Source organism: Erpetoichthys calabaricus, chromosome 14, assembly GCF_900747795.2.
Source record: "Erpetoichthys calabaricus chromosome 14, fErpCal1.3, whole genome shotgun sequence".
Classification (NCBI taxonomy): domain Eukaryota; kingdom Metazoa; phylum Chordata; class Cladistia; order Polypteriformes; family Polypteridae; genus Erpetoichthys; species Erpetoichthys calabaricus.
The window spans coordinates 110,868,457-110,883,357 of NC_041407.2; the positions used below are offsets into that span (position 1 = coordinate 110,868,457).

Below are 14,901 nucleotides of genomic sequence, written 5' to 3' on the forward strand. Positions count from 1 at the left end.
AAAACACTTCTGCCCCAGACTTCCTTTGAGGGGAACATCAGCAAGGTTCAGCCGCTATGAAATAATACAAAAGTCCTACATCAGCCAGGGAGCTATGGGATGACGTCTTTGCACCTGCAGGGCTCAGTGTCTGATCCATTGCCGCATGTGAAACGTATGCTTTGAAAGAAATTGAGAAGGATGAAATACAGTATCTAACATCGCCATCAAAGAAAGGCTTACATGATAGGCAATTAAGACAGCAGCGAATGTAAAAGAAACAAGTGCTTTCCATACTGGCCCTGTTGTCCAAGCCTAGAAAAAAAATAAAAGCTTAGCCTGTGATTCATCTGAGAGCTATTTATAACATTTATAACATTTCTACATTAGTGGCGTAATAAAATAATTTCACCTTTGGAAGTGCATAACTCAGTGAAGAAAAAAATCGGACTGAAAGTTTATGCATTTTTACTCAGGCAAACAAATAGCATATGATAAAAATACAACATACTGATACATTAATTACAGATTAATCAATGAATTAATTAATTACAGATTTTGTTTTATTCTCCAGCCGTCTGGAGTTTTTTTTTTGTTTTGTTTTTTTCTGTCCTCCCTGGTCATCGGACCTTACTTTTATTCTATGTTAATTAGTATTGCCTAATTTTATTTTTATTTTTTGTCTTTTTCTCTTTCTTCATCCTGTAAAGCACTTTCTGTCGCACATTTTCATACAAATGATGGAGCTCAAATACAGTACTTTGTTGTTTAAGTTGAAGACATGAAATTAAACAGTTGAGATTAACAAGTTCAAAGAATACATTCAAAGTTTGAGTAATTATTTCAATTTCAATTCCTTATTGTCATGTGTACAAGTACCATGTATAATGAAATGCTTGCATGTGCCCCTGTAGACAGTGAACACAGACAAAAAAAAAGCCCACACACAATAAATAAATGAATATAAATAAGTAAATAAATAAAACCAGAATCCTAGGAATAAATAGAGACAGTGGCAGAAGTATGTGTGTTAATTACGGGATCTTATTCTAAAAACTGCCTTTGGAAAAATTAGCAGCCTTGGATTTTTCCAACTGTGTGGCTGTGAAACTGAGAAGCACTCTGTAATATGGTGGTCTCCGCAGATATCAGCATTTATAAATAAAAAAAACAAAACAGGTTTATCAGATTAAAACAATTACTTAAATTTCAGAAAATGGCCCAGAAAAGAATGCTTGGTCTACTGTAATGTATTAAAGCCATTGACAGGTATGTGCAAATACAGCTTCCATTTCACATATTCTTAGAAAATACACTTCTACTTATTACCCAGACACAGCATACACTAATCACAAATACTGCCACCAACACACAATAAAAAATGATACACAATGAAAATACAAACACATATCTTTAGAGAAATTTAAAAATATATCTAAATGTAAACACATATACGCATATAGTGTATATTGCACATTAGAAAACATATGCAGTGTTTCATTTTTTAAAGCATCCCAGATTCCACTGCCTTAGGACCAAATACAGAACACGACATTCTCAGTCCTACTCAGGGCCTGGCGCTTCTCTCAGCAGTACGGGGCACAATGGATGAAAGAGCCCTGCACAGAGCTGACTAAAGCCCCCTCTCCCACACAAAAAAGCAGACTACACTACAGACACCACGAACTAAGGAGTGACACGTGTTATGCAAAAAGTTACATTCAAAAAGCTGAAATCATTTAGCAGTATTTGCCCACTTTACATATCACCCTAAAGCATTTATACACCATCAAGCAACACAGAAATAGTTTTTCAAAAAATTTGTCATGCTGTGACCCCAGGCCACGGAGTTAGTGAAGCAGCCACATTGACTCCTACTGCGTCACCCGTCTCCATATACAGCACTGAGATGAGTTCAAGTGAGAATCTGTTCAAAGAGACTCAGAGCCTTGCACTAAAGTAAAGCCACTTGTGCTAAAAGAATGTCATCTTAGTTCAGCAAGCCAAGATGGTAGTTTAGATGCCCTCCATAGGGTCTGAAAATTCTATTGCACAATTACTGTGTCTTTGGTGAATTTACTGACTGAAGAAAAGTAAAATAATGGACGTATCATGACAGTCTTAAACACTGAAGCAAATCTACCAAAGATAATGAATGAGAGCAGCAAATGTTATGTTTTGGAATTGCAGAATCTCTAACAGGACTTCAGGTGGATCGCTTGTACAGCAGCAAACAGATTAAAAGTGGCCGAGTAAGAAAGACTGAGCAAAAATATCCTCCAAGCAGATGCCAGAAACTGATTAGCAACTAGAGGACGCATGTGGCTTCTGTCATAGCAGCGCACTCAATGAAAGGCTTCACTCACTTTTACATGTGAGCTATTTCAGACATTTTGTCACACTACACAATAATTCACACTATTTCTAAGTATAAATCTGTTCTTTTAGAAAAGTAAATAAAGGTTCTCATTAAACAAAGATGCATAGAACTTAAAGGCTGCACTCAGCTTTTGATTATAAACTCTTTGGGCCCAAATAGTAGGTCATTGTGATCGACATTTTTGCACAGGCATTTAGAAATGTGTTGAACTGACACACAAAATCAGTAGAAGAGTAATTGTGAGCAGCTACTGTATCTTTACAAGGTCGATGGCTTGTAGATTTAGATTGTAAATTAAACGAACATTTTCTCAAAGGACGCTATCAAGCCAGGCTTCCCTTCAGTGTACTTGTCTTGTCAATACACGATGAACTAGAACACAGTATTAGCACCCCAATTTCATTCCACATTTAGAAGCAAGTTTTACTAGCGAGATGCAGCAATCTAACGGCACATCGAGGACAAATTTATAAACGTTCTGTGAGAGATTTAAAGAAAATCAGATGAACATTTGCTTGCTACATGAAAATACTGACAGGAAACATGCATGTGTGAACCTGAATATACCAGAGAATCAAATTGTGATGACAACAGCATGCATTTCAAGCAAACGGTGATTAAGAGGAGAACGTAATGAAAAGGGAATTAGTCCAATGGAACAAGGCTGTGACTTTAAAAAGAGTTCAGTACAGTTGGAAACTTGTTAAGGGTAAACTACACACAAAGAACCACAGACACACGGAATAAGTGACCAAGTAGTGTGGTGGACGGGCAGACTTTAGGGGCCTTCACAACTCGACTTGTGGAAGAATGAAGTGGACAGGACTGGTGAGCTTTGTTGGACAGAGTGGACTGTTCTTGTCGAGATTGTTCTAATGTTTTGATGAAAAACCAACATTATATAAGGTCATAGCACTTGAATGACATGTTTTCATTAACTTAGGGAGCTTCATAGTCGTAACAGAACGTTTTAATTCACTCCCCTGGAACATGCTGCAGTAAAGAGTATAATACGCAAAGTGATAACAACAGAAATAAAACTCTTCCATCTCAAGAGGGCACCCACACTTCCTGTTGTGTTTAGAGTTACCCGTTCACTAAAGACGCAGCAGAGCCGCCAGAGGACTCTGTGGTGACCCACACTAGGGCATGGCCTCCTGTGGCTTAGGCCTAACACGGAGAAGAAAGTTGTAAGTCAGCCACAACATGAGAACATCTGTGAAAGAAAAGCAAGAAATACATCTGGAAGAATGAATAAGACACGTGTTTTAAAAACAAAAGCAGTAAATAAATCAAATATATTTAGTTTGAAGGCCTGGTTTCAGATAAGATATTAGGTGATGATATGCTGATCAACTCAAGCCCCTCCAAAGATTTGTATAGGCGTATTAGGGTCCTCACTGTCAGAAGTATGGTGATTTTCTAATCAACATGAAACACGTCACTACTCCCTGGCACCCTAATTAAAAAGTAATTTGTAGAATCACCTGATCACCAAACTTGTCCTTCTTAACTGCACTTTTTTCAGAACACCTGGCCTGCCTATGCATACTGAAATGTGCCCACGATCATCAGCTTTAAATCATCTAACTTCCTACTTATGTGGCCCACGTAGATGGAGTAGTAACACGCCTGGGACCCTTACAACGGCATGGACAGGCTTGTAAGTTTCAGTGAAAGACATAAAGTTAACAAAATTAAAATGAATGTTCAGTGTTTATCACCATCGGTGTTGCTTATGAGCAAAGACTATGCTAATGATGATGAACTTGACGTTAATACAAATGTGGTGAATTTGGGGGCTGTTAGCCACATTGAACCTCAAGACCATCAACCACCAGGCCCCTTCAACACATTCAAGGACGGTTCTCCAGTACTAGCCAAGCTAGCAAAGGACGGAGAACATCAGAAATGTGCCGGAGACAAACTATAACAGCTAAAGAATCCACACAATAAAACGTTAATGTCTCTGTGTGTGTCCAGTCACTCCAGGCAATCTGATTGGTCGGCTATGCTGTGGTAGTTCAATCAAACAGCATCGACAGAGGAAGTGCTGGACAAGGGTGGTTGAAACACATGAGGATACACAGGAAAGTCATAGGAGGAATGCTGAGAGTCGCCTTCAGACACAGGGAGTATTCACCACAATACAAATGACCCGTCTACCATTGGTATGGTCAAAAGGCAGACAAGAGAAAAGCAATGCGCCTTGAAATGACAGAGTGTCTGAGAAGCAGCTGGCTTTACGGGAACCAGTGCTGGCCGAAGCCTACATGGAGCCCCAGGTGGAGTCTGCAGCGCGTGCCCCCCTGAATCTGTACCCACTGCGTACATTTAATATTATTGGACTTGGTGGTTGGTCCCCCTCAGTGACTGCATCATGTGCTTCGAGTTACCCCCTGGAGGTGAAGGTGACATTCCAGAACACGTGTCCCATGATGGCACCCTGGATGACCGCCTGCAGTTTCTAATGGACTGACCATCTCTGACAGGAGCCTTTTGAGAGAGGAAGCGCCAGCCAAGTCACGCGTAGATACTGGAGAAAGGTGTTGGCGTACATATTGGGCAAGAGATAACAAATATTTTTAATTGTATTCGATGAACGGTCATTGACAGGTGCTGTCGGCAGTGCTAATATAGAATGTCCAGTGAGAAACACTTCCTATTAAATGTCTGACTTCCGAGAATCAGGTTTAATTTCCTTATTACTTTCTGCATTGAAGTTTGTGACGTTGACTCAATTATGACAGTTATGAAAAAAACAAGCCGTTCTGCCACAAACTAATTTAAAAAGTGTCCTACTCCTCTTACTTCATACACAACATACATAACATACATAAAGACACACTCCTTGGGCCGCCTCGACTTTACTCGGTTTGCGGCCTTTCGTATTTCTGTTTTATATCCGCGACAACGAGCTTCACAACGATCTCGAACGTTCATCTTTTACCTCGTAATGTCGAATTGTCGCCGAAACCGCACGTCCTCTTCGACATAAACAGGCGCGTCTGCCGGCCGAGGTGCGCTCAGCTTGTGGGAGGGGCGAGCGCTTACCGCTAGCGGGCCGAACTGAAGGCTGTCGGCGAGCTACGCGACCCGCGCGCGGGAACTGAAGGCTGTCGGCGAGCTACGCGACCCGCGCGCGGGAACTGAAGGCTGTCGGCGAGCTACGCGACCCGCGCGCGGGAACACTCACAGTACAGAGCGTGCAGCGCAGCGGGGTTCGCGCTTCGGAACGGCAGCGGACACCTCGGAACGGCTACTGAAACGACGGTCCGTCTCCGTGTCCTCGGACACGCAATCGTAAGTCTCTATGTTGTGCAGCACTATCTGCACCTTAAAACTCCGGCTTGTAAACACCCGAGCACATCTCGGAATGACATTTTGTATGCCGCCGCCCTTGTGACCAAAGCCAAAGTTCGCTCTGAATTAGGGCTCACAATTTTGAACATTAAGCACGAAATGTATTTGTATTTTATATTGCTAAGCGGGACGGGAGCCAGAGACTTTGATAGAGGCAGAAAGCAGGAGACCCCGGGACGGGGCGCCAGTCATTCACTTGTCTGGAGATCTGCTAGGAGGACCCAAGTAGACGCAAGAAGGCAGGAGTGTCAGGCCGCAGTGGCTGCAGGTTTTCATTCTCACCCTTTTCCTAATCAGCGACCAGTTTTCACTGCTAATTAACTTTTTCCCCATCACTTTAATAGCCCTGTTAGAAGAGTTCAGCCCTCTGAATTGATTCCTTTCTTCATTAAATGACAGCCAAGAAGAAATAAGATGTGAAACGAGCTAACAGATGATCAGCTAAACCGGGGCTTCAAACTCCAACCAATTTCACTCCAATCACTTTCTTAATGAGAAGCCAATTCTTGCTGTTAATTAAACCGGTTATTTAATTCCAAGGCTTGTTGCTGTTCTCATTTTGCCACAGCACACATTTTGAAAACTGGTTTTCTTGTCTTTCTAATCTTAAGAGCACCATCAAAATGTTCTGGTGACCTGAGAGATCAACCTTACCAAGACCATCACCTCTCTTTAATTTCAGATATTGCGTGATGGGCACAGGGGAGCTGGTCATGTGGTGGTTTGTTTTGTGTCTCATTATTGTTTGGCTGCTAATTAAAGAAAAAGAAACAACTATGGGGCCTGAGTCAAGTTAATTAAAAGAAGATAGCTAGATAGATACTTTATTAATCCCAAGGGGAAATTCACAAGAAGAAGAAGTAATCAGCAGCAAAAAATGGTACTAATTAAGAAGATGGTAAGAATGAAAACCAGCAGTCACTGTGGCACTTGATTCCTGGAGTTCACCACCCTTGTGCCAGGAGGACCCACGTAGACGCAATAAGGCAGGGGTGTCGAACTTCAGTCTTGGTGGGCCGCAGTAGCTGCGGGTTTTCATTCTAACCATCCTCTTCATCAGTGAGCAGGTTTGGCTGCTAATTCACTTCTTTTTGCTTTAGTTTTAATTCACTTGATTCCACCCCATTTTTTATTATAAATGCTAATATCTGCGGCGCCCACCATACTACAGAGTGCTTTTCAGTTTCTTAGCCATGCAGTTAGAAAAATCCAAGGCTGCTGATTATTCCAAAGTCAGTTTTTAGAATAAGAGCCCGTACTTTACTCAGACTTTGAATGTATCCTTTGAACTTGTTAATCTCAATTGCTTAATTTTATATCATCAGCTTAAACAACATTTATTTCTGTAGCACATTGTCATACAAGTGATGTAGCTCAAAGTGCTTTACAGGATGAAGACCAGCTCACCTGTGCCCATATGTGAAAATAAAGAATGGTGAAGGGCTCACTCAGTAAGGTTGATCTCCGAGGTCACCTAAACATTTTGATGGTGGTCTTAGAAAAAACAGAAAAATCAACAGTTTTGGAAAAGTGTGCTGTGGCAGAATGAGAGCAGCAACAAGCTGTGGAATTAAATAACGGGTTTAGTTAACAGCGAGAATCGGCTTCTCATTAAGAACCTGGTTGGAGTTTGAAGCCCTAATTTAGCTGGTCATCTGTCAGCTCATTTCTGTCTGCCTACCATTTAATGATGGAAAGAATCAACTCAGAAGACTGAATCTTTACAAACAGGGCTATTAAAATGAAGGGAAAAGGAGATAATGAGCAGTGAAAACTGATTAGGAAAAGGGTGGGAATGAAAACCTGCAGTCACTTTGGCCCTCCAGGCCTGGAGTTGGACACCTGTGCAATAAGGAGATCCAAACTCCATCCCATAACTGACATTGGCCAGGTGAGGGATTTGTAAGACAGCAGCTCTCTGCACTGAGCCCACCACTTTAGTTGTATTTAAGCACACACATTAGAAGGAAGGACAAGAATGGACATCAGGGATTGTGAGCAGAGCCGTGCCATGCAGGCCCAACTCGGGCACAGCAGACCCCCCCCGACTGAGCAGCAGGACACGGCAGGGTGAGAACCCGACCCTGTATACCTGTTTTCATTTCTTGTTTCTAACTTGAGGATTTATATAGGAAGATGCAGACATCTGGCAAATGGCCGACTTCAAAGAATTGTGATGGCCACCGTAAAAACTCCCACTTTCCATGTTCCATTTCTAGGCTTGACTCCGGAATCGTCCACAAGAAGGGCGTTGAAGCAGATTTTAAAAGTCACTGAGCTGATTTACACAAAGCCACATAACCTGATGGTCAAATTCATCGTCAAAGTGCGGACAACAGGTGGCAAGACATCTCCCATAAGCAAAGTATTAAAAACAACTTCGAAATGCATCGCTATTTTAAACTATTGTAGATATTTGAATGAAACCTTCACCTAAAAAGGTATGCTGTGTAGATAAATGTGCCATGGTAAGATCAATCACATGGGCTTACCAGGGTTTGATGCCAGAAAATTCAAAATATCTTCCAACAAGATAAACTTGAGACAAACTGAATTGGCTTTAGAAGGTGTGCAAGCCTGGATGGCGAGTCTTTTTGAGGTCGGTGATCTTTTTTGATGGTATTTAGCAAGAAATGAGAAAGATCTGAGAAGATCTCAGCTTGACTCAAAGTGAGGTATAGTGCAAGGTTGTTTTTCTCCATATGAAATTCACTGTGAAAGATGTCAGCCACTGTGTTGGGAAACCCTTGATGATATCAAAGTGAAATTCCAACAAGTTGTAGATCTGTGATTTATGAGCATTCTGATGGTGTTTTCACTCATTCCGCTGATCCCTGTTCAGTTACAGAAAATTCAAAATATTTCCCCTTAGGAGAGTACGGGGGACATTAAAGCAATATTAAAGGAAATGTGTAAGCTACAAAATATAAACATTTCTGAAATTCAACATAAAAATGGAAAAACATAACAGGTAAGGTCAATTTGTGACACGTCCACCCCACAGGGACATGCATGCTAATCAGTGTCGGGTATGCAAGTATCCCGAGTGTGATTCTAGGACATTCGTAATGCAGTCCCAGCTAGAACTCCACTATTAAAATCCTGTCATGTGGCGATTCTCAAGAGTGAGGTTGGTGATTAAATAAACCTCAATGCCTGCTGAATGCAAGCAACTGACAACTGGTATAATAATAAAATCATTTTCACCGCTAGACTTGACTGAGCACATTTGGTCCCGGGGGTCACAAGATTAGCTTTTGAATTTTGTGTTGAAAGCTCAATGAATTTATCCAATGAAATGTATCTGCCGTGGGGTTAGGTGGCTTCAGGATTGGCACATCGGGCCTCATGTTCTTTCTTTTCTGTCTTTTTGCCTCCTCTAGGTCTCTAGCCCTAGGGCAGCAGTATTCTTCCCTAGGCACTCAGCCCATTCTCTGTGGATCCATTCCAGGCCTGGTACCAAAGCAGCTACGATTCTGCCGAAACTACATTGAAATCATGCCCAGTGTGGCAGAGGGCATTAAACTGGGAATCCAAGAGTGCCAGCACCAGTTCCGGGGTCGCCGATGGAACTGTACCACAGTAGAGGACAACTTGGCCATCTTCGGCCCAGTGCTTGACAAAGGTACGGACAGGCAAGGGTTGTACCTTCAGATCACTTTTATTCTCGTAGTCGTGCAGTGAGGGCTGTGCTGTTTATGTGAGACTTCTGTCTCTCGTAAGGCTCTGCTCAAACTTTCACAATCCACCCTTTATACTTTTAACCTCTCATATTTTAGTGGATGACTTTGTCTTCATTTATTTAACATGAACATATCCTTCAGCTTGAGGTTGTTGGCTGGAGACAGCAATCGAGTTTATCTCCCCTCGACTTAGCTGTATCAATCCTCCCCATGACTCCGAACCTCAGGCAGGAGTGATGGCAGCGTCAATGTGAGCTTTGTTCAAGCCATAGCAGTCATCGCTAAAGGTCACAAACCCCCTCTGTATTTCTGGGTGTTCCACCTGTGCAATTCTGCAATTTGCCAAAAAAAAAAAAAGGCAGCAGACGAGAGGAGGGTCTTGCTGTTTGATTTGTGTCAGGGGTGCACAACACGGGGTAAAAGACTTTTGGATTCAGCAAAACCATAACAGTCAGTTCAATCACTAAATCAACAAAGATGTAATCACGGGGATCGAGACAGATCCTTCCACTGCAGACAATGGACACACAGCAGTCTTGTCCAGGTGAGGACGTCAGTCACTCAGACAACCCATTCACTCTTTTTCTATTCCGTGGTCGTGAGGAGCCTCGGCATCCCCGGACAACAGCTCTGTTTGTAAGGTGGGAGTCAGCTTGATTTAGAGCTCGATACGGTCAAACGCACATCCATACACTCCAGCAGCAGTGCTTACACTCAGGGACCAACGCCTCCCTTCTGATTTTTCTTTTTCTGACACTCTGTGCTTGCCTGGATCTGAATGCATCACTTGCACAGACATTGGACTGAAGTGACTGGCTTGTGCAGGTAAACATGCCAGGTTTCAACAAAGATGACAATGCGGCGACAAGAGTATCCGTTTGTGCCCGTTTTATTGTTCTGTGTCTCTGCAGATATGAAAAATCACAGCCCTCTATGTCCATACCAAGATACCTCAACACGTATGCTGCCATCGTAGGGCGCAACTTCCTGTGACCTTGTCAGTAGTAAATGTGTGCTTAGATGGTTTCGTTACCCTTCACTTCCATTAAGTTCTGTCCATTCCCCCCTTAGTCAATCGGTCTTCATCATTTCTCATTTTAAGCATAAATGGACCGCTCCGTTTGTCCGATTATGAAACACAAAGTAACATCGAAAAGATGTCTGATGGCTGCTTGCTGTGTAATCATAATTGAGGTCCACGTGTCTTTATACTGTTTGACATGACCAAAAATCAGAATTGGGCAGGAGAAACTTTGGGATGTGAAGGAAACTGAAAGAACACACCACCACCACAGATACAGTGGCCAGGTCAGTATTCCATTCAATTCAATTTCAATTCAATTCAATTTTATTTGTCATTCAGCAGAACATCCAAGATGTGCTGCAGAACGAAAAAACGATGCACAAGACATTAATAAAAACACATAGTTAAAATCAGCCTACAATAAAATACTAGAATGCTTCATTTAAAAGACGAATGGCAGTAGGAAAAAAACTGTTTTTAAACCTGGCAGTTCTACATTTCAGGCTGCGGTACCTTCTGCTTGAGGGCATGAGGGAAAAGAGTTCAGAGGCAGGATAAGTGGGGTCTCTAGAAATCCGCACAGCTCTGGCCAGACAGCGTTGTTTTGCCAAATCTTGTACATTTGGCAACGGGGCTCCAATGATCCTCTCCGCAGCCCTCACCACTTTCCTCAGTGCTTTCCAGTCCGAAGCGCTGCAGCTCTCCTGCCACAGAGAGCTGCTGCTGGTTAGCACGCTCTCTATGGTCCCTCTGTAAAAAGTGGTGAGGACTGACTTACTGAGATGGGCCCTCTTTAGCCTCCACGGAAAGATCAAGCGCTGGTGAGCTTTCTTGATGACGGAGGAGGTGTGCAGGGACCAGGTGAGGTTGTTCGTCACATTAACTCCCAGGAACTTAGTAGACTGCACAATTTCCACAGCAGTGTTCTTAATGTAGACCGGGATGTGTATCAGCTGTTTCTTCCCGAAGTCGATCACCAGTTCTTTTGTTTTTTCGACATTCAGTATCAGATTGTTTTTATCACACCATTCCACAAATGACTTCACCTCCAAATCCTATTATGTGATATCATCTCCTGTTACATTCTACTCCGTCCTTCTAACATTTTTATTTTATTTATACTGTATTGAGGATTTGTCCTGTGTATTGTGTTGTATTGACCCCCTTTTTCTTTTTGACACCCACTGCACGCCCAGCCTACCTGGAAAGGGGTCTCTCTTTGAACTGCCTTTCCGGAGGTTTCTTCCATTTTTTCCCTACAAAGGTTTTTTTTTTTTTGGTCTTCTTAGAGAGTCGAGGCTGGGGGGCTGTCAAGAGGCCGGGTCTGTTAAAGCCCATTGCGGCCCTTCTTGTGTGATTTTGGGCTCTACAAAAATAAATTGTATTCAAACCCATCGTGCCACCCTGCCATCCCACATCTATGCCACACAATATTTTGTACTGCACCCTACCTCAGAGGGCTGCTAATCCTCAAACCCTTGTCCGGATTATCCTTACAGGAGGAATCTGCAAACAGTTCCACATAGTTGTGTTCCCCCAGTCCGTTTCAGAGACCCTGCTTACCGGCCTGCGGAACTTCTACCATTTTTTGGGAGGTATGTGACCCCCGCCTACTAGTGGGGTGACTGAAGGAGAAAGGCTGCCATTCTCAGCAGGTTTCCTCTGACCGTTGGCATTACTCCTGTAATTCTCAGTGCCACTTACCTGGGGAGCAGAAACCCGCTGATGACGCTCCTCAAGGCCTGGTCCGCAATGTAAGTTATGGCGCCCTTTAAAAGTTCCCTCTGACGCCAAGGATGAGCGTGCAGGAACCAGGCTACAGCTGCAAATCCCCCTCGCAGCTCCCTGGGTGAGGCCAAATGTAATTTAGTGCTCTAAGGTTTTATTGTACGTGTTAAGTGATTTGGGTTTTCAGACTACAAGATGGGACTAAATAATATAGTTTTTATTAAAACGCACAATAGAGACAAAAGCCTGAAGGGACACAAAATCCTGAAAGGGCAGCTTCACTTCTAGTCCTGCGCCTCCTCCTCGACATTCACAAGCATGCCATTCTTCATAACACGAATAAAGGTGGTGGCACCCTGCGTGTGCTCACACAATGGAAAAAAAGGTCTTTGCTTCTCCCTACGCCGACTGCTCTTGTGTCCGAAATTCTTATTATCATTTATGCGATATTCCTCGCAACACTCCCAAGCCAAAGCAAGCAGGGGACATACAGGCCACCAGTTGCTTTTCAATTCTTAGCCTGTAACTAGAGGCAACACAAGATTGCCCAGACCCCAGGCAGTTAGAGAGCGACGCAGCAAATCTCCCTCTTTCTTCATTTAACGCGTTCACTAAGCACTCTTTAAAAAAAGAAACGAAAAAGGCAGTGCAATATTTGTGGCCTCCGCTGTGCTTTAGGTCATTTAGAAGGAAAAAAAAGGAAAAGCGCAGCCATTATTAGCCTTGCGCATTAGCAGCCGGATCTCCAAATCCCCCTACAGGAAAAGTTCTAATAGAAAAGTAATTAGCTGCAGTGACACAGAGAGCAGGGCAAGAGCTGCACTGTGAGCCTCCCTTGTTAAAAACTTTCAAAAAAGCCCAAATGAGATTATCAGGAATAAGAAAGGGTCCCTCGGACTCGGCTCACACCCCTACTGTGAGCGAGGGCCAGGGGGAGCCATCCTAAACAGTCTCGCTGCCACGGCGCCTTCATTCACACGCCCTTTCGATGCTGACAAGAAAACGGGCTGAAAAGGGATCTCCCGACCTTACCCGTCATCTTGGAAGGCGGCTGAGCGGGGAGGGGGAGGAGGCTGGGATTCAGAAGGGTCCTGTTGCTACGAGGGGGGCAACAGGGAATGCCAGCTCTGGCCAGACTCAGGCTGCACCAGCACGCTAGGCCGAGGCTCTTTGTGTGGGTAATACAGTGTGACACGAGGGGAACAATGGCAGATTCATGATCCCAGCAGGTAGCCGGGTCGAGGAACACTGGGATGACAGCCAGCTTTGCACCGTGTCAGAAGCCTGCAGGGGCCAGCGCTTGGTAAACTGTCGCCGCCAGGGCAGGTCACTCTGTGAAGATGTCTTAGCCCCGGCTGATGTTACGAAACGAGGCAGCGAGATTCAAAGGGAGACTTCAAAATAAGACTCATATTTTTAAAGCCAGACACACGTAACTGTAAAGAGACGAGGAGGAGAGGTGGGCTGAGACAAGCCAACGCCACTGGGCATCCACGAACAGAACGAGCACACAGACCATACGCAGCAACAACCCACATCACTTTTGTTAAAAAGGCCCCTCCACTTTCCCAGCGCTTACCCAAAATGGGGCTGTGAGGCTCCAGTGCTGGAGGGCCGACTTCACTGGCCTTGGGTCGTCACTCTATGGAGCACATGGACTTCCCTGCTTGAACGCCACGGACTCGCTTATTAAGACTCGCAACCCTTTTCTGTTTCGGTTTTCAAATAAGAGGGGTCATCATTGTCACGTGTGCTACCCCCCCCCACTTGAAACACAGCGTTCAGCGCAATGAAAAACGGAATGCGGCCAGATGTGTTCAGATGTGTTGATGATGGCGAGAATTTCACTGCCCTCTGGAAACCTTCTAAACCAGGGGTCTCCAACTCCGGTCCTGGTGGGCTGCAGGTTTTCATTCTCACCCTTTTCTTAATCAGTGACCTGTTTTTGTTAATTAACTTATTAACTTAATTAAATCATTTGAATTGATTTGCTCTTGAAGACTCAGACCCCTTCATTGTTAATTAGCAGCCAAACAACAATGAGATACAAGATGAGCCAAAACAACTGGTGACCATCACACAATATCTGAAGATAAAGGAAGACGAGGGTCTCAGGAATGTCGATCTGCTCAGGTCCCCTGTGCTCTTAGAAAAGAGAAAATCCACAACGTCGGACATGTCTGCTGTGGCACAATGAGAGCAGCGACACGCCAAGGAATTAAAGAACGAGTTTAATGAACAACAAGACTCAGAGCCTGTTGGAGTTTGAGGCCCTGACCTTGAGGTGGTCTTCTGTTGGTCACGCACTTCACATGTCATTTTCTGTTTGTGTGCCAATTAAGGAAAGAACTGAAGCAATTCAGAGGAACAAATCTTAAAAAAACAAGTCCATAAGTCAATTAGGTCACTAATTCAGAAAAGGGTGAGAATGAAAACCCGCAGCCACTGCGGCCGTCCAGGACCAGAGTTGGGGACCCCTGCACTAAACCAGGGGTCACCAAGTCCGGTCCTGGAGGACCACCGTGGCTGCGGGTTTTCATTCTCACCCTTTTTTAAATGAGTGCCGTTTCCTGCTTTTTTATGATTCGTTCCTCTGAATTTCTTTGTGTCTTTCCTTAATTGCCACAGAAACAGAAATGAAATGTGAAGTGCATGACCAACAGAAGACCACCTCAGTCAGGACCTCAAACTCCAATCAATTTCACTCCAACGAGGTGCCAATTCTTCTTGTTAATTAAACCCTT

The 14,901-nt window shown here is 43.7% G+C and overlaps 1 protein-coding gene across 1 annotated transcript in view; it reads left to right on the forward strand.

The window, feature by feature from the left end:
- The window catches only part of LOC114665464 (wingless-type MMTV integration site family, member 3), a 42,137-nt gene that overhangs the window by 23,436 nt on the left and 3,800 nt on the right, over positions 1-14,901 (forward strand). The window contains 1 exon segment of the mRNA XM_051918892.1: positions 9,106-9,347. Within this exon segment, the coding sequence (XP_051774852.1) occupies positions 9,106-9,347 (242 nt within the window).